Source organism: Tubulanus polymorphus, chromosome 3 (genome assembly GCF_964204645.1).
Source record: "Tubulanus polymorphus chromosome 3, tnTubPoly1.2, whole genome shotgun sequence".
Classification (NCBI taxonomy): Eukaryota; Metazoa; Nemertea; class Palaeonemertea; order Tubulaniformes; family Tubulanidae; genus Tubulanus; species Tubulanus polymorphus.
In genome coordinates, this window is record NC_134027.1 from 13667453 (window position 1) to 13689009 (window position 21557).

The following is a 21557-nucleotide window of genomic DNA, read 5'->3' on the forward strand; positions in this document are numbered from 1 at the left end:
CGAGGGAAAATAAAAGGTATTAATCGGCAAATATTGCCCAAAAATCTCAAACTATCAACAGTCCATTCGCCAATAGACCAAATGATAATCAGATTATTCCTAAATATCAGTTAACTAAGATTTTCCTCAGAATTTCTGAAACTACCAAAAAGATTACCAAATAAGGATATATCATGTGATCAAATGATAATCACTAAAATGAACATTAATCTGGTGATGAAATTCAACTACGCATTGAAAAAGATAGAAACATCAACTTGGAACGTCTCAAAAAAGTGGTGAAGCTTCTTCCCAATCATGGGAAAAAGTAGGGATTTTTGACAGTGTTTAAGTGAAGCAAATGATTTCATTGACATGGTCACAAAATCCCTCAAAACTGAAAGAGTATGATCATAAATCATCGAAATTGAATAGATTCTATCATGAATACCTTAATAACGATCTAAAATACAGATGTGTTTGGCAGTAGTTAAAATTGTATAAAGCAATGCGTTGTTGATATTGTAGGCCTTGAGGAGTCATCGGAATCTCGTCGAAATTTGACATTAATCGCTAAATCAAACAGTCTGTCGGTCAGCACTAATTAAAAAAAGGGGAATTGAAAGAAATTGAAGCCAGAATCAATGCTCAGTCGGATCATATAAAGAATATGTGAACAATTTGACTGTTTAACAGATGCATTTTTCACATGTTCTTCATATGTTGTTTCTGTCTCTCTCAATGCATCGATTTCCCATCTTCTTGTTGGATTTGTTACATTTGCTGTAATTAACCTCATCACTTCCGCAGATAATGTAACGTACCTCACCAGAATTCAAACCCTATGGCATCAATCAATTCAAATAAGAATGGTATTAGAGGCTGTTAAAGTTACTAATCCTCCATCTATGTGTAAAAATTGGAACTAAATTGAGGCAGACTATAGGAAGCCTATAGTACGGTTACACACCAGGGGTGTAATGGCTCACCACACCAGCAATTGTAGTAAACATATATATTTGCGACGTAAATATATGTCACAAGTGGTTAAAACATTTCTAAAAATTACATTAGAGTTGAGGTGAGTTCTGTTTTGTCATGGATATTTCAGAATTTTTACCTTGAATGTCCTTGAAAGGTCCGGGAGTTTAACTTCTTACCAAGTGTATGAACCCTGCCACAGACTGCAGTGGATTGAAGCAGCCAACTGGTTCCTTTAGCGTTTCAGCAGAGAAAATTGCAATCCTGACGGGTATGCTTGGGTTTTGGGAATTCTGTCAGAGGGTTATTTCATTCGGGCCCCACTGCAGCACTCGATGAGAGAAATCCAGTACACACTTATGATGCAGGAAGAAGTCATTCCCCAACAAGCTCATTGGCTATGACCATGGGTACCTGGAATTCAAGAGCACCTAGTTTAAGGGTAACATCAACTGCCCACTTAAAGTGACAAGGCCTGCCCATTTTCTGTGGTAGGGTTACCAACTACCGATTTCAGATCACAAGGGTCTTGGCTCCTAGGGCTAGCTTCCCAGAATGAAAATCTAAGAACAGTTGCTGAGGCTCCTGTATCCAGGAGGATCGACGCTGTGGCCCTCAAGTTCACCTAACCCAATAGGGAATATCAACAAATTCAGGTTCTGGAATTTCTCGCTTGATTGCGCTAGTCAGAACCGGAAATTGGTACCTAAATCCGCCATGTTCTAGTTCACTTGCGATAAAAATCTGGCGCTTCAAAGCATTATTTTACTTACTATATACATTGTCATGAGTAATCCTTTAAGTATGATATCATGTGTTGGATTCGATAAAATTCCGCTTCAAACGCTAAAATGTAAAAAAATTACTAAGAATCACAAATTTAGCGAAGCAGCTGATTGAAGTAAAGACTGGTGCTGGTTGTCATCACTTTGTTGTTGAGTGCATGACTCTAAGGTGAATTTATTGCAGCCTACACTGATAGATATAAATAATACCATGAAATAAAATTGATTTTAGAAGGACTGCAATCGTAGATCCATAATCATAATGAAAATGTGAAAAGTACAAGGACTCAACCGACAATCAAAATTGGGGCGCCATGTGCTGTCACCATGTGATACCCGCCAACCAGTCTTTACATTGTCAGCTGTCGCAAAATGTTTTTTGGTAACTTTAGGACATTTATTAGGGTTTTCTGACTTTCGTCGAAAACCCTCTTGAAATTCTGTTGATTATTATTATTATTATATATTTTCCGCCGATTTCGTCCAATAAAATTCATCTTCATTCAGATTGGACAACTGACAGCTTCGAAACGATATGTATAAATTGATACTGTAGAAACGGTCTCTCTGAACCAACAGATTGTCTGAATGTACTTTCCATCCTATTTGAAACTTAAAATTACTTATTAGGTTACTGTAAATAAAGAATTGAATTGAATTGTTAGACAAGCACCGGCGAAATAACAGTTTGTGACGTCATTTAGTAAGTAAATAAAGGAGGGCTCCGAGAATTTCCAAATCACGGGGGACTATACTGGGGTTAGACCATTCAACCAAAAAGAGGATTGCTCCGATAATATCCAAATCATCTCATTTTATTTTTTCCATCGAATACCCGGTAATTAATTTTTCCTTTCGATCACATGCATCCAGAAAACCCGTTATCGCTGCTTTGCAGCTATATTTTATATTTGCTTTCGGAATTATTCAAATGGTAACTATGATAATAATTACATAATCACACAAAATTTTAGTGGTTTACCAATGCCGTCACTTTTGAGCAAATGCATTCACTTTTTGTGGCACAAAATTTAATGCCAATAGTGGTACTAATTTGCTATGTAAAATTATGATGTAAACGTCCGATGACCCACATACATGACGTTTAGACGGAGATTCCTCATTAACAGGATTCCCTATGCATGGCAACAACCAATTTGAGTTACCCACACCTGCTACGGAGTCTCGTCGGTAGACTGTTAAGTAATGCATTTACCTTGCGAAACTTGTATTCTAAATCTATATTGTATGAATAGAATCGAGGTATGACTGTATGCGTGTAACGGTCAGTTTCTGAAGTCATATGAGAATAATTGCTGTACATTTTCGTATGTCTAACTTGGATCAAAAGTTTCAAGATTCATTTTCACTGAATTATGTGCCAGTCATTTGTGTCATTAAAACATAAAACGGACAAGTTACTTCGATTCATTGCAAGTTATTTCCACGAGATTAGCTCAGTAGTACCATGGACTCTTAAATGAAGTCCACGGTGGCCCAAAATACGTAGTTCTGCATACCCACGGAAAATAAAATTTACTGGTTTTAGAGAAATGACAGGTTTTGGTCATCCCATATTACATTTTGAGAAAAAAAGTTGTACTGATTCCTTGGGACTTATAAATTAAGTCCCAAGAGATTCGACTTATGCGTATTCTACTGCATAGATATGTAAATGCTCATGCAATGCTCACTACCCAAAATATTAATTCAATAATGTATCAAAATTTTGTTTTCTACCTTCAGTTGTCGCTACAAGGACCTTGCTTGGTGATAGCTATTTGGAGTTTCAACAAACCGAAGTTCTTCCAATACAATTTCCCTGGTACAATGGGATATCATTTCGAACAAATAAGCAAGATGTATTGCTTATGTTTATTGTGCTCGGCAACAAAAATACAAATGCAACTATAGAGGTATTGAGTGTAGCTCAATTCACAGGTAATCACTGACCTATCATTGGACTCTTTGAGTGTAAAAATTCCCTTTGCATATTTCAGGTGGTGAAAGGTTTTATTAAGTGCAGTTTAAACAATCATGTGTTAGTGTTTGATCAGATAACACTTTCAGATGGAAAGTGGCATCATCTAGAAATCAGATGGGAAATCTCTGAAGTCATCCTTACTTTAAACTATGGACAAGCTATACAGGTAACGCATGCCAAATTATTAAGGATTTTAAGCAATTAATAGACTGCATTTCCTTTTCCCCTTGAACCATCTTTTTACCTATTAGTTCTCAAGGAACAGAAAAATTTTGAATAAAAGTTTATCAGCGAGTCGTTGAAATTAATTTATTTATTAAGTCAACTAATATGCAGATGAATACATCATTTAGTGTGAACAGGCACCTTGTAAACTTTGTACCTGTAGGTGTGTTAACCCATCGTTGTGACTTGATAAGCAATGAAATTCGACCTAATAAGTCAAATTTCAAGTTAATTATGTAGAAATTCGAGTTATTTTCATGGCGAATTTCCGAGTTATTTTCATGTCAATGTCGAATTTCGACTTAATATCGAAATTCGAGTTATTAAGTCGAAAATTATCTCATTTGTCACCTGGGGGCTTCCGTAGTTAAAAGATCATAGAAATATAGTAAATTACAAGACCATTTTGATTGATAGAATTCAACCACCTGGTGGATCCCAAGATATGAGATTTCATTGCAGTTTGCCCAGTCCTCATTGATACTAACAAGCAAACAAGGCATGGTGTATGCTATGAATAGGGAATAGAATAATTTGCCTTAATTTATTGCATATGACTATTTTTTTGCTTTTAGAAATATACTGCAATGACTATTGGCATTGATGGATTGACCGTTCGAAAAATCTATGTTGGTGGACTCCTATCATCGGCAACAGATGGTGGTAACCATGTATTGAAAGGATTTAAAGGCTGTGTCAAAAATATCTATGTTGGAAACTTTGTGAATTCTCATTTGCGATTGTCATCTCAATACAATACACTAGAAGACTGTAATTTTGCTGATGGATGCAGATATAATCCTTGTCCTAAAAACAGCACATGTCTAAGAAATTTGGATGAACACAGATGCAAATGTGACAAAGGTAACAAATATCAAGCATATAAGCCCGGGTTATTATGATCCATGCCTATAGATTTTATTTTAGTCTTTATATACAGAATCCCACGCTGATATAATGAGAAAGATAAAGATAATGTCTGAAAAGTAACTATGTACTAAGGACTATAACCTAATTATCATCAGGAATACAGAGTTAATAAAAATATGCCAAGAACAAAGACAAATTTAGTATTTAAAACTGAAGTAATTGAGGGGAATTAAAATATAGAACTTTGAGAAAATATGACAGATGAAAATACAGTAGTACACAAATCGTTCCTTGAATATTCAAAAACTCTCTTTGAATTATTGGTTTTATCGTTTCTATGGATAGGACATTTCTACTGGATAAATGGTTTTACCTTTCATTTATAGGGTTTTATGGAGAAATGTGTGAGAACATATGTGAAAATTTCAATCCTTGTCAACATGGTGGAATCTGTCGTTTTGATAAGCAGTCTCCTCATGGTTATCGGTGCTCATGTAATGAATATCATAGTGGAAAATATTGTGAACATGTGATCGGCCAGCCATGCCCTAAGGGATGGTACGGATATCCAATATGTGGCCCTTGCAACTGTCCGAGTTCAGGAGGATTTGCTCCATCGTGTAATACATCTACTGGTGATTGCGTTTGTGAGGTAATGGAATGGAAGGTGGCACTTCTAATATTACGCTTATTATATCAGTCATTTTGTCTCATATATTTTTCTAAAAAAGTTGTATGCCCTTTGAGCACAGGCACTGAAAAAATTCAGTTTAAATTCAACATGATTAAGACAAATGATAGGCAGTATTTCACGATGGGTCTTGGGAATTATTATGCTGCCATATGCAAATAATGTACATTTTTGGCCTATAATTATAACGTTACGTTGGTGCCTTTTCCTCATTAGCTCTCTACACACTTCAAATTATGTGCAATTTTCTTGTAGCTTGGTTGCTATAATGGCGGTAGGTCCAGGGATGAAATCAAAAATATTGCTTTTCCAATGTGGCTACCAGGGTGGACATCTTGAATTTCTATTTAGTACTCTACATAACATCAAACAACGTGCGATTTCTTATAAACCTAGCGCCATCTAGTTATCTATGTTGTGAAATGCAGAAGTAAAACGCTGAAGTTTAATCCATCTATTTATTGCTATTGTCTTGATTGTGAATGAAAAGCGGTTTTTGAATAGACAAAGGCATGTTGATATCGATATTAACTGTGAAAGGGCCGGCTACTATACATCCATTCAGATTTGTTATCTACAATGTAGTGTACGCATTTTCAGAAAAACCTCACTCCCCTTTTGCATACACAACAAATGGACGACGCCTAGTCATATGTAGGATTGTTTTTAAAAAACCGCATCACCGCATCTTTTTGTGCAGAAGGCCCTGACCAGAAACAGAATATATTTTTTTTGGCCTAATGTACTAGGTCCATATTTTACACCTGAAATTCAGCTTTCTGGCTGTCCAAAAATTGCTGCCAAGATGGACATCTTCCATTATATCACCCTGGTAGGTCCACGGATTAGGCCCTCCCATAGTACTCAATCAAAAATAAAGTTTCTTGCTGTTACAATGTGGCCTGATTTTCGAGATACGGAACTTTGCCATATCAGAGAATTTTATATAGCATTATCAAAAGATGAATGTAGGTTGTAACTCCATCCAAAAATTGGCCTGTTAATTTATATTTATTGAATAGATAATTTGTTTCATATAGAGCAATGGTACCTTATGAATTGATTAATTTTTTGAGAATAACTAATGAGATATCAGGTTACTACCATTTTTCAATAAATAATCAAACCTATGTGGGGGGGTGCTATTGTTTTTATGGGACGTCGAGGGATGTACATGCAAAACTATAAAGTCTATCCCAGTGGTTATAACTGCCACAGTTCTTCATAGAGTCTTATCATTATACATTGGATCCATGTGGTTTTTATACACTGAACCCTATGTGTTACTGATATCAGGCGACTACTGAATGCAAGAGTCAATGATATCCCATCAACTATGAGTTGTTCAAGGCTCATTTCAATAACCATTCTAATAACAAAATCTCTTTGTTCCTGTGGATTTGATTTTTTATTAGCATTGGTTGACGTCTATGACGTCATGCCAATGCTAGTAAAATAGATCGAAAATAGTAGTACGAAAAAATAGCGCCGACTCTTCTCATTTTCATAGTAACTTCAAATTGTCACTCCGTTCACGTAAAACATTAGAAACAGCTGAAAATGACTAAAAAAAATGTTTCAATTATTCCCCACAACATAGCGTCGCCAGATTTCTGATTTAATGGTCCAAATGGTTTTTCGGTCGCATTTTTCTCGTTCATTATCTGGTTGATGAGAGCGGGTTAAACAATCGCATAGCGATATGTCCGCATTGACATTGGCAGTAAAGAATGGGGAACAGCCTCTTCTGAATAGAAAAACATAAAATTATGTACCTCCGGTTTATAAATATCACTGTGTTTGGATATCACTGTAATTCCAACTATCAGTATCTATGGGATTATTTGGGATTAATTCTCAGCGTCAGATTACATACATCTAGAGCAGTGGAACGGTAGCCTACTCGTGACTGAAACCCGTATGTGATCGTGCGGGAACGCCTTTACTAAAGTTAAAACCATTTCATGATGACACGAAACATCAAACGGTAAACGGTAGGCTACCAGCTACCACCATGATACGATATCACCAATAAAGATAGATCATTTTATTCAATTTTACCAGAGTTGTTTATTGGATGAAAATATCATTGTTAAGTAGCCTACGCCGAGAACAACCATGTTGTATCATCAATCAGTTGACTGATTCGGCTATATTCTAATATAAGTTTTCACTTTAGGACGCCCTACCCGCCTGCTGCGCACTCATAAGGCGGTAGCACCCTCTTACGCACTCGGTAGAGATTCACTTTGTAATGCGCGCCGGGGAAAAATACCTTTTATTATCTTTTCCATGCGTTAAACAACAGTGATTGAATTTACGCGTTGTTTGTCGTAAATTGCAATATTGCGATGGTTATTTACCGTTGCTGTAGTTTTTTGGAATTGAATCGAGCGGCCTCGGTAGCTCAGTGAGATAAGGCGTGATGCTGTTGAATCCACTATCAATGCTGAGTGACAAGTGGGTTCGAGTCCTGCTGGCTGCAAACAGTGTGCGGGCAACACTTCAAAGGCCGTACCGTCATCGTGAGGTTAAATGAACAATCCAACCGGAATAGTCTTGGGAAACCAAGATCCAAACGACGTACGTAAAGCCAAACAAACAAACAATCATCAGCCGGCCTCAGTGACACCAACGCCGGCATCGCTCTCTGCGACGTTTTGCATGCGTACATGCATCAGAGCTTGGAGCTCTAAGATCAGAGGGTCTTGCAATTGCATTCAGAAAAATCGTTCTGTTTTTGTTTTCATTATTCAGTGAGGCCTAACAGTTCATGCGTGAAAATGGGTTTTTGTATCCAAATCTTGATTGATATAAATATCTTGGCTTGGACATAATGGAAAACATCAGAATAAACTAGTTTCGTCTTTTTAACAGAATCGCATTAATGAGGTTTAACAGTACAAATAGCCTAGGCTAAATCGTTCGGCAGAAAATAAATTCATTTTCAGGAATAAAATCGTACTAGACAAATAGACCTTTAAGGCCAAAAAAAATTGATACCTTGTTTCTCCGCTCTGCTGAGCTTAAATGTTGACCCGGCCGGCCGCCTATCTACCCTATACATTACTTTTTTTTAAATCGTGATCAATTTCACCATAACAGACCCGGCCGCTATAGAAATGAACTGTTTATAAATTTTATCATATTTTACAAAAATGACCCGGCCGCTGCGGAGAAACAAGGTATCATTTTTGTTTAGCCTAAGTCTGTGGTCCTCCCAATCAACATCGTCATAGAAGATTTGCCGGCAGATGTAAAACATTATAACCACTTAATACCACAGTATAATCTACCAATGCTTCAAGGCCCATGGGCCTCTTGTTGTTCCTGTATTAGCCCTGCTACACCATCTACATGAACTGGATTTTAAAAACCCTCAAACTTTTCAAAGAACACCGTTTACCCTTTAAAGAGAGAACATTGATCTGAAATGTCTGACAATTTTTTCGGGAACAGTATACCAAAATGACAGCCGAAAAATTTGGACATCAAAACAGGCAAAGCTCTTCAAAGTCTTTTGAAATATGTTTACAAATGACTCATTTACCTTTAAAGAGAGAATAGTGATCTTAAATGTCTGACAATATTTTCGGGAACAGCATTCCAAAGTGACATTCGAAAAAATTGGATATCAAAACAGGCAAAGCTCTTCAAAGTCTGTTGAAATATGTTTACAAATGACTATGGGATTGTGGATTTGTTTATTCTCTAGAATTATCTCATGAGTTGTATGCTCTTGTATTGTCTAAATAAAATGCTTCAATGTGGAAATTAGTTCTGACATGTTGTAATGTAAACATTGACTTCAATATCATGCGAAAATATTCACTCTTTAATGCAACAAGACTTCAAAACTGATTTTTCAGCGCTCGTTTCTATATTTTCTAATAGCAAGTTTGGAAAAGTCTTGTTCTTTATTCAATCTGGCCTGTAGCCATAGTAAAAGCAGCTGGGACCAGTAAGTCAGTGATGCTCAGTGAGAGCTTAGCCATTACAAGCTATCAGTACATATAAATGTCGTAGATAGTGGCTCTTTGTGTGTGAAATACAATGGTCATAACCACTGGGATAGACTTAAGTTATGAGAGCGATCCATCGGTAAAAGGTGAATTAGCTCTGTCTGTTACAGGTTTGTTTCCATGTTCTTATGTGTAATTGATGCCTATATCCAACCATATACCTGGGTGGTGTAACTAGAATTTTAATTGTGGAAATCATCCTGGCCATAATGATGACTGTTAATTCATTGCCTGCCAAAACTGTACTGGTACGGTTGACTTCTTTCTTAACTTTAACGATAGATGGCGAATTCATCGCACAACACCCAGTTAGTTTAATGCCTTTACTACTAAAAAAAACTATCATCATTCGTTCAATGCAGTGTGTTAGTGACGTCATCTATTGAAATGGAGTCTGAACACGCATGAATGGGCATATTTTATGCAAAATACCCCCTCTGCACTAGTGATTGCTGCAGATTTTATCACTTTTAGGAGAAATGCTGCTTATTTTACATGAAAAAGCAAGACCAGATGAACAAAATAAAACAAATTTGATGATGATATCTCTTTTAGTTTTTGTTTTACGAATCTCTGAAAAACACTGAAATCCTGGCAAAGCGCAGCATTTCCTGAAAAATAGGCCCGGCAGGCAAAGAGTTAAGATGACAAATTCATTGATAAATATTTTCAATATTTAACATAATGTTAGGGCTGTGTCTGTGTGCATTATGACTTGTTAGTAATTGGTTTCAATTCTTTTTGTGACAGCTTAATCATTATAAACTTCCTGGCAGTAACGAATGTCGGCCATGTGATTGCTATACACTTGGATCTGTTAGTCGTAAATGTGACCCTCGGAATGGACAGTGTCATTGCAAGGATGGTGTTACTGGACGGCAATGTGACAGGTGCTATAGTCGTTATGGGGAAATAACATTACAAGGATGTCAAAGTAAGTTTATATATTTAAATTGCTCAACCCACAGAACATTAAAGGCAGTAGAAGTTTTGTTGGTTTCTCATGGGGTCAAGTTCAAATCATGACTAGAGAGCTGCCAACTGTTCTGATTTTTAGCCCACTCGGGACTTAAGTCCCAGCGGGCTATTGCGTTCACTTTTCGTCCGTCGTCTGTCCGTAGACTGAATCCAGTTATTTTGGGAAGTTTTGAAGACGCTACAATGTACTGTCTTGATATTTGGGTTACACATGTATCTACCCTAGGCACATCTTCAGCCCAAAAACTGGCTCTGTCAGAATCAAGATGGCCGACTGGCAGCCATTGTTGTTTGCCAAAATCAGCACTTTTTATACGTTTTTGAACTTTTTGAGGGAAATTTTGAAGACGCTTTGATCAATTACCTTGATCTTTCGTATTTATTTGAATCCCCCCAGGGCCCATTTTTTACTTCACACCATTTTGGCGAGCCACTGGACCATTGATCCTTTATCTTTATCTACTTTTAGATATATATTTTAGGGTAGTATTCAGAGTTAGATTTTTATGGACTTTTTAGCCCACTTGGGACTTAAGTCCCAGCGGGCTATTGCGTTCACTTTTCGTCCGTCCGTAGACGGAATCCAGTTATTTTGGGAAGTTTTAAAGACGCTTCAAGGTTGTGTCTTGATATTTGGTTTATACATGTATCTACCCTAGACACATCTTCAGCCCAAAAAATGGCCCTCTCAGATTCAAGATGGCCGACTGGCAGCCATTGTTGTTTGCCAAAATCAGCACATCACGTGTTGCTTATGACGTAGAGGGTATAGTGATCGACGGAAGTGCCATTTTTAAAATCGTTGTATCGTGGATGTTAACTTTAGAGGACCGTACGAAGTCTCTTTAAAGGTGAGTGTCAACATATATGGTGACTTAACCTAATTCTTTGTGAGCGCATAGAGGCCCTGTGAGAATCTAGAGACGTTCGCAGCATTGAAAATTACGCAATGGTCCGCTCGACACGCACACACATGCTGTCAGTTTGACTTACGTGACCAAATACAGCCGCCATGAATCGGAAGCAATCCACTTCAAATTAAGGTATTTGGCGTCGGATTCTGTACCGAAAATCCCGGATTGTTACACTGCATAGTTTTTTTAGTAGGGTTCTTTTAACATTTTGCCTATAAGCCATTTGATTGACACGTGGGGCGGGGCTTGCGATCTGCCGATGACGTCAGATGTAAACAATAATATAACCACGTGCATCGCGCACATGTGTAAACAAACCTGGCAACAAATTAGATTTTTTGGCGCCAAAACTTTTTTGATTTTTTCTTTTGTCCAATGATTTTTCAACTGGAGCCAACTGCTATGCCATTAGATTGTACAATCAAGTATTCACGTTTTATAGACTCTCTCTGAAATAATTCTTGTCCAGGGGTTATGTATTGAAATATCTATTGTCGTTGTTTTTGTTTTTTTTTTAAATTTTTAGGACATAAACAGCCTAGAAGAAACATCATCTGGCAGACACACATTTGACTACAGATCATATCCTGTTGTAAAATGTGTTTAATAATATTTTACTCAAGTTTTCTTGCCATTAATACTTCCTGACTACTTTTATTTTATGGTTATCTAAGTGCAAGGCAAACATTGGTGGGGTTCCTTTGGCCCTCCGAATATATAGGACCAAAAGGGGTATTTTATGCCATTTGAATTTATTTTTGCTTAGCAAATCTATTCAAATACTTTTTGGCGGGCAAAATTCAAATTCTGAAGGGTAGGACTAGTCCAACCCCTAAATCCACTTGCATTCAGTCTCATGAGAACTAACTTAAAACGTTAAAACCTTCACCGGCCTCCTACTCAATTTTTTGAATAGATGTAAAACTTATGGCAGAATTTATGGTTGATTCCTCGATTTTTGAATCCCAAGGAATAATTTTTAAATTACGCAATAGGATGACACTTGAATAGCCGGTATTCAAATTTTTCCAATCAATGTGGGAGGTGTCTGGGTCTACATGCGTTTCACAAACGAACGTCCTCTTTTAAAGTTTCTTTCTAGTTGTATATGGTCACCAGGGGGCGTTGAGTATTGAAATTGTTAGATTGTTGAGCATTTTAAACCACTTCCCAAGTGGGCATGGTGTCCCTGGACCCCTAGTTTGCTTAAGCTAAGTCCATTTTGCTATCACGTATGAAACTTTCATCCTTTGGTACAAAGTAACTTTTGAACAAAGCAACTTTCAGAACATTCAATGCAGTAATGAAATCCCTTACCCTATTGAATTTCATGGGAATGTGTTGCTTATTTTTATCTTCAAGATGTAGTCATGAAGGTTATGGGATGGTAGTGAGTCGATGACGTCATTTTCGTGTCACCACTTATAACTTGTTGGTGGGAGTTCAGACAAAGATTTGTCGAACGAATAAATACTTTAATCTTGTTAATGCAGAGTGTGAAATTTCGCTAGTAGATCATTCCGTTATTGCTAGATAGAAAATAAAGAGTATCATGTCTTGATATTTCAGTTATGTATGTATCTACCCTAGACACATCTTAGGCCCAAAACTGGCCCATTCAGATTCAAGATGGCCAACTGGCAGCCATTGTTGTTCTGAAATCAGCACTTTTTACACATTTTTTGGCCAGCCGTAGGCTGAGTCTATCATTATACAAATGGAGTGAATTTAATTGACATGGTTTCCAGAGCTAAGGCCCTTTGACTGTCCAACTGACCATATACTCATACAAATCATACATTAAAGTCATTATCCATTCTCCAAATCCTAGCGAGCTGAATTTTAAAGGGGGCCTCGTAAAAATTCATATGAACTTTTTGGCTAAAATCTGAACCCAAAAATATCGGCTTTTTTAAAGCCAATTACAGAGTTGCCACTTCTCCGGATTTCTCCGGAATTCCGGATTTAAAAAAAATCCAATTTCATTTCCGGATTTTCGGTAGAAGTCAAATAACCACAAAAGAAAACATCGCGAAAAAAATAAAATCAATTCGGGATTCGACCCTAAACATCAAAACGTAACGGCTCCGTAGAGGGTTCGAAAAAGCCGTATTGTGCTGCCACGTGGTGGCAACAACCCCGCAGTACACGATTAAACCATAGAACTATAACGGAATAGTTCCGTTATAGTTCCATAATTAAACCAAGATGACGCGACGATCGAAATCGACTGACGCTTCGTTTGTTTTTGGCTCTGGTTTATATATGAGGTGTATTTGACGGAACCAATCGCTATTTGAAAAAATGATCTATACACATTGTTGTTATTGACATATCTTGGAGTGAGTGAGTGTATAACCTTTGAGAAAATGCTTACTGAAAGTTTGAAGCGACAGATTTTCATTGGATTGTAATTGACAGACGTGAAAATTTATACACACTTCCGGTAATGAAAGTGAGGCCTATAACGCGTATTGCGCCAGAACGCATCTCCTGGCGTTCTAATTTCAAAAAATTTTCTGGGGAGGGCCCCCAGACCCTCGACTTATTTTCCGGATTTTTAGCTTCACTTAAGTGGCATCTCTGCAATTAGAAAACAAAGGCTCCTCTAACATTCGTTAGGGTTAAATCTATCATAAAGAACAGTCAATAATTAGGCCCACTTTATACTCATTCCATTGGGCACATCCATGGATACGTGTCATGGACTTCCATTTTGATCCCAATATTTACGGACATAGCAGGGTGACTAGGTTTCCAGAAAAATGGGGATGACTCATGGAATTCATTTCTCTTAATGAAAACACAGGGTATTTGCATAAATTTAATAAAACTCTGGAAAACATAATGAAATAGTTTTTATCTTGGATTTTGTGTTTTCGTTGCAAATTGTGTTTTCTTCTTCAGCTTGCCCCTCATCAGAACTTTACAAACGCATGATCTTCATTTTATTTAATATTTACAGAAAAACTAAATACTTACGGGGCATGAAGGTGAAGTATTGTGGTCTCACTGGATAGCCCTGCCTTGCCAAATGTTGGATTTAATTCCTGTTACATAATTTTGGTTAGAGATGAGATGAAAAAAATTTATGTTAAACATATTCTTGTGATTCAAATCTTTCAAGTTATCTACACGATGTGTCCCCGCAATTGGATTGATGGAATTCTGTGGCCAAGAACTAACTTCAGTAGTGTTGCTACCAAGTCTTGTCCAAGAACATCAATTGGTAAGGAAAAGATTAATCAACAAATTTTTTTATGGTTTATTAGATGTAACCATATAAAATCTATGCAATGAATACTTTTGAGCATCATATTAAGCTAGATTTTGGCGCCTTGAATTTTGAAAATGTAACAAATCTGTAGATTTATGATTGTTTTTCTGTACTGATGGAAATTAATGGTAACAGCTTGATAATGTTTAATTTTAATGCACAGTGTATAAGTCGTATTAATTTCTTTTCAATACTGGTCTATTTGAATCATCGGGGAGACCCACTGCCAGGTATGATGAATCAGTGTGTGGTTACTACATGTATAACCCCCCTGAGATCGTGTCAATTGACGGATTTTCATACAAATTTCTTGGTTCAAAGGCCTTTTTGATTTACTTGCAGCAAAGGATCCTCCTCTGAAATTCTGCCAAAAAACATCACATTGAAAAAAGTTGTTATTTGATCATACTTAATTTTTTAAAAGAGAAGAATTTTCTTTTTTACATTTCTGTCTTAGTTTTCAATTCAATCATTTGCAAAAGAGTAAGTTTCCTCCCATCATTTGAATTCAATCAAATACAGTTTTCACTCTTTCTTATTTTCCCCAGTCCTTACAAGATTTTTCATGAATATAACTCAACGAAACAGGAAGCTATGTTCCCTTCTGTTTCAATAGGTCTGTGATCGTAAAAAAATCTATATTTCATTTTTCCTAAAACAAATTAAAAAGGCATTAGTGGCGTGTAGGCATATGGTCACTGGCTTGAAAATAAGCAAATTTCTTAAAATGTCGCTGCTGTGGTAGTGAGTTTGGCATAACATGGGCAGTGAATTGCAGTGCCACAAAGAACCCTGTTAAAACTGCTTTGATTGTTTACAAATGAATGAAGGGAGGATATATTGCCGTAAAAAGGTTTTTCATGAGGGAAAAAGCCCTGGAAGTGCTTCTCAAATGGCCTTGAATTTTGGTTGTATTGGGGCTATGAAGCCCAGGCCCATACACAGGATTTTTTTTGGGGGGTTCTACTTGGGGAAAAAAGGGCAATATCACAAAAAAGGCACCCAAGATGGTGGTGTCAGTGGGCAGTACTGTGTAATCACGCCGCAGGGTGTGAGAAAATTTTTATATTTTATGTGTTTTTAGATCAGTTTCCTGCAATCCAAACCAAACAGGGTGGATCAATGGACTACTGTAGCACAACAAAAGCGTTATCCACGAAAAACGAGGGGGGTCTGAGGTTCTTACGCTAAGCCTTAAATATTTAGTGTAATTATAGCAATATATATGATTGTAGCAACATTGTATACAAGAAGATTTCATTGGTGCTGTATGATTATTAAAGTGAAAAGTGGAGTCGAATGTTTTTTAACATGGAATCATATTTTTTACTGTGAAAAGGTTCTCTCCACAGGCAGAGTGACTCGTAGATGTAGCGCAAAAAACGGCTGGTATATGCCTGATATGTTCAATTGTTTATCGTTGAATTTAGTCAATTTAAAGAATGAGGTAAGTTGATACTTTCTGAGAAAAAAATATTAGTGAATGTATAAGCCCATTGCTAATGATATTGCCCATTGGCTGAAGGACGTGAGGAGTGTCATAGCTCCCATCAGTCTGTTGGTTGGTTCGTAGGTCTGTGTACCCGTAATATACATTTTATGAAATTTTTCTGGACGGAAAGGGGAAAAAGAAATAATAATCAGCAGAATTACAGGAGAGTTTTTCGACAAAGATGGTATGTTTTACTCAGTGTCTGCCGTGGGCCATGACCTTGTGACATTGGGATGCAGCCTTGATCGTGATAGGTTTTTAGGAATGAAATTTTATTCTGCTAAAAATATTAAACCCAATTCAATTTTACTTTATTGAACATTCAAAATATCAAATCCAAATTGATTTTGTTTTATTGAGCATATTTCAGAAAATTCAATTATATTCCGCATTCAAATCAATAAGACCAAGGGAAACGAGTCATCTGAGGTATTTGTTACTGCCAGCTCTTAAAAATACGATTGAACTGTGTATTGACTCTTGAGCGGGGAGTGTATTTTCACAAATATATCCTCAGAATGCATCATTTGCCATTTATGAAAAGCCGACAGGCTGGCCATAGTGCCCCTTGGGGCTCTTGTTCTTAATTTTATTGCAAGTATGTACAACCATACGATGAAGGTCGTCGGCCATCAAAATGACAGTCATCTTGAATTTCTTGTATGCCTTAATTTTCTTGTAAGTCAATGATCAGCTCTGCTGTTTATGAAGTATGAATGTGTTTGTCAGCTATCTTCAATTTCTTGCTCCTTTTCTGTTAGCTTACCCCGGGGAGATACACCTAGCATTGCCACATCCTTGTCTGATATCTGTCATACAAAAAAATGATTTGGTTAACTCATGTTGAAAATGCTTCTGTAGGTTATTATGATTATATTGAACCGTAAAATAGGAATTCAAATAATTGATCTGTCAATGGCCTTTTATGAAATGTTGTTTTGTGGAATGGGCACTTGGTCTTTAATACTGTAAAATTCTTGAAATCTAATGCTGTTACTGTTATATCTTGATGTGCTTCTATTTATGAGGCCGGTGTTAAATTATAACTACAGTTGATGAAAGTCGAATCTCACAAAATGAAATTTACCACTTATCTTGCTGGACTTCGAGCTCACCAACTGAGAAAGGCGCTGGAGGATACAAGCATTCTTTATGGCAGTGATATTGATGTTTCATATCGGCTTCTCAAACAGCTTTTGCTTTATGAAAACAGTCTTAGTGGTCTTGAGCTTACTCATACACAGAACAAAAATTATATCGAGGTAAGTCTTACGATTGTAAAGAATGTATTTATGTCAATAATATTTGTCAATTCATCCAAAAACTGTTTCGGAATAAGTAAAGAACAGCAAAAAAGTCAGATTATCATATTACATTACTTTTAGCTGCCTCATAGATTGGCCACATTTGTTCTTTCATTTCAGAACCTTCTACATGCGATGAATTATATATTTGACTTGAAATATAAAAATGAATGGATAGTTATACAAAATAGTTCTGCTGGAGCAGAAGAGTTGATGATGTTGATGGAACGATACTCTCATAAGCTGGCAATGAATATGGCTCCTACTCACTTTCCGGCTTTTGATATTGTTGTCTCACGTATAGGTACTTAAACATTTGTTCAGCCATCTATAACAGTGTTGAGGGGTTTAAAGGGTAACTGACACTTTTTTAAAGATTTTCTACTTATTACACTAAACGATAGATAATAGGATAGATGATTTCATGATAAGAAAAATCTTTTCAATCTAGTCAGAATTGATGGTTTTGATGTTCAGTGTATACATTGATTCTGCTGAACATGTGGTACGTCATTGAAGGGACGGCTCGAAAATAAGAAATAATAAATAGGAAATAAGCTACAAGAGCAATTCAACTTAATTTTATACCTATTTGGCATTCGCCTCTTGATTTTGAAAGTCTACATAACAAAGATTAAAATAAGCTGTTGAACGGACCACATCCGTTCAAACTAAGCGCAAAAAATAGGATTTGAATAGCAATCCATGGCATTTTCTAGTAGACAGCAAGGAACACGGATGTATAAATCATCGTTTTAGATTATCATTAAGTGATAGTAAGTAAGATCATGATTATATCTAATACCAAGGATGTTTCGACTTATGAACTGATGAATCTTAGACAGAATTACCGGCAGGAATAATTTCCATTCTTAGCTTGAAATACACGTCGTATTGGTAGCGGCTTTGGTCACGAAATTAGAATATTTCCTCATCCGTCCTATTTTTGACTAATGTTTGTGAAAGGTTTGTGATGTAATCTATCGAAACTCTTCTGCAGGGTAGAACCTCAATCGAAAAACATCATTCCTTTGAATGTTTGTTGTAATGGCTGTAGAAATTTATTGAAAGTTTTTGTAGAGTTTTGAAGTGTTAGTTTTCAAACTACTCAAGTCTTAAATGATTATGAAAAATAGTAAATAGTAAACGAATATGAATTTATTTATTCTTTAGTGAGATCGAAATCTTTGAGTGCGACACTGTATAGTACGCTTGTGGTGCTGAACTATAGGTGAACTATGGAACAGCAGTAACAGTGCTGAGAGCTTAGCATAGTGTACTTTAATAGCTTCATAGAAATCTGCATCTTCAATTTGATCGATTAAGCCTATTCAAATTACTCATTGATTCTTTGAAATGGGTTTATGCAATAGACAATAGAGCCTTCTACCTCCCTGGCCAGTTTCAAAGCTGTAAAACAATCTTGCATTGAGATATAACAGAAAATACACGCTGTTTACTCAAAATTCAATGCATTTCTATAGACGCTATTTCTCAGCTGTCCCTTTAATCACGTTGTGGAGCGCACCTGCTGATTTAGCCGACGTTGAACAGTAAGCGATGTAAACAACGAAATGAGGTCAAAAATCATGTTACAAAATCACAAATTCCGCGTAAACTAAACAGAATTTTGGACAGAACGGTTGAAGATGAGTGTATAGATCAATAGAATACATCACATTTTGAAATTTAAAAAAAGTGTCAGTTACACACGGTTACACACCCTTTAAACACGGCAGCCCGCCATGCTACGGCACTTTACCGCCACGCTAATAAGATATACGCCTTGCTTAAAAAAATTCTGCCATGCTTAAAAAAATTATTGGGAGTTTATTTACTTATTTGGCTTTCTAAGACTGTCAAGTTCACAGGCTCAATTTTATTACCGGTGCATTAGTAATTATATAAACACATTCTCATAGTTACTTCATAAAGTCTCTATACATCAATTGTTATGTTTCGCGCAAGCGGAGTACACATTTTGCAGTGTAGGGCCTATAAATATCCAGGGATTTCCCCGTGTGTAAGAAATAAAAGAAATCAATGCCAACAAAGGTCAGCCGCTGGTTCGAATAAGCGAACCAGCGGCTTCAATGTTTACTATACAAATGGAGCGAATTTAAATGACATGGTTTCCAGAGTAAAGGCTCTTTGACTGTGCAACTGAGCATATATTCATACAAATCATTCATTAGAGCATTATCCATTCTCCAACCCCTATGAAAATGAATTTTGAAAGAGGGCCTCGTTCAAATTCATATGAGCTTTTTTTGCGAAAATCTGATCGCAAAAATATCTTTTTTAAAAAGCCAATCAGAAAGCAAAGACTCCTCTATGATTGGCTTAGCCGCAGAGATTAGCAGGCGTTCACGTGAACCCGCATTATCGTCTACTGTTTTACTTCCGGGTCTTATTTTAAGATGACAGGCTGGCCCCCTTGGGGCTCTGGTTTTTTTTGGTTTACCTTTGTCAGCAGTATGAGGTTGGCATTGAGCCAATTCATGTAAAATCGGGGTACGTTTTTTTATTTGAGCATTCTTTTCATTGGTTCTCGGGTTAAACGACGTATAATCGATGCAATTGAAGACATGACGAACCTCCGTCGATGACATGGTCAACTCTGTTTAAATTCGACGAAAAACTGTTTTTGGCGGGATAATTCTTAGCTCTTGCGTATAAAATTGCAATGACCTTGATTGGGGGGCGTCGTCTCTACGAGCGAATGTGATTGGATGTTTTTGGGATATACGGGGAATTCCGACCCTACAAAAATAATTATGGGGAAGCCATTTATGGCGAACGTTTCATTGGACTAAGTTTGAATTTTAAATGCTCATTGCTGGTGAGAATATAATTATTTCACATATCGCCATAGGTATTGTTTCGTTTTAATACCCGTTGATTGAGATCGAAGTGAAGCGAGCGTTCACTACACAAGGCCTCCACGTGCGCGGGACGGGAGTGCTAAACATTAGACTGTTGCACACACAAACACACGCTCATGCAGACTACTATATGGAGATGCAGTAACGCTGCTTGGTGCGTGCACGTTTGGTATGATAACAGGCTGAATAATCGTCATAGCAGAAGATGAGCGCTGTGTTTTCTGTTTGATAAAATTTGTAATAAATTGTAATTTCTTGTGACCTGTAAATACTAAGCACCAAACTATAGGTATAGGTCGAGGTCTGACTATTGTAGCGGTAAATTCCAGGATTTAAAACGATCTAATACTACGCCCTGTTGTTTTAGCTTCCGCGGCCATACATTGGCAGGCGCGGATCCAGGGCCATACAGTGACTACAGCACAGTGAAAAAGGGCACCAACTTTGAAAAGGGCCAGTATTAATGCCCAGCGAGCGAGTTTGAGTGCAATCGTATCATGCCACTAAATGTGTCTTCACATTCAATTCGCTTTTAGCCTTTTTTAGATATTTGGTCAAAATTTGCCTTTTCTGGATTAAATTTATAGAGCGACAATAATTTCTTTTTTAGAATAGTGCCCTTTTGAGTAAAAATGCCTTAGATTGCCTTTTATGATTTTGGGCAATTTATTTCATCCACATTTCGCTTTAGGCCTTGTACAGAAAGGCAATTATTTTTTTATGACGCACAAATTGTGTGCCCTTTTATTTACTTTTTTCCCGAAACATAAATTTTTCAAGGGCATCTGAAAACTGCGACTACCGCACATGCTGCATGTGCGATAGTCTGGATCCGCGCCTGATTGGAAGAGGTTTCATTTCCAAGACTCAATATTCAGCCACCCTCTGATATATATGTGACATCATATGAATTTTATTTGAATATTTTTTCATATTGTGAAATTATTTTTATTTAAATATAAAATAGTTTCCAATGCCGCGTCTACCTGTACCCTACGAAATTTTGGACGTAGACCATAAACAAATGTTTATCTTTGGTCTTACTTGACTACAAAATAATTCTTTAAGAAAAATAAAATACAATATAAACTTCTAGAACTTTGAAGTCATGAATTAAAAAGATTAATAAATGCTTCCTAAACTTTTATGATAAAATTGAAATATTTTAAT

The 21557-nt window shown here is 36.7% G+C and overlaps 1 protein-coding gene across 1 annotated transcript in view; it reads left to right on the top strand.

Annotated features, from left to right (window-relative positions):
• Window positions 1-21557, top strand: part of LOC141902107 (cadherin EGF LAG seven-pass G-type receptor 2-like) — a 161393-nt gene that overhangs the window by 37526 nt on the left and 102310 nt on the right. The window contains exons 10-18 of the mRNA XM_074789748.1: window positions 3492-3661; window positions 3746-3895; window positions 4530-4818; window positions 5211-5476; window positions 10288-10471; window positions 14557-14658; window positions 16059-16153; window positions 17251-17460; window positions 17623-17806. Of these exons, the coding sequence (XP_074645849.1) occupies window positions 3492-3661; window positions 3746-3895; window positions 4530-4818; window positions 5211-5476; window positions 10288-10471; window positions 14557-14658; window positions 16059-16153; window positions 17251-17460; window positions 17623-17806 (1650 nt within the window). The remainder of the gene's footprint in view (window positions 1-3491; window positions 3662-3745; window positions 3896-4529; window positions 4819-5210; window positions 5477-10287; window positions 10472-14556; window positions 14659-16058; window positions 16154-17250; window positions 17461-17622; window positions 17807-21557) is intronic.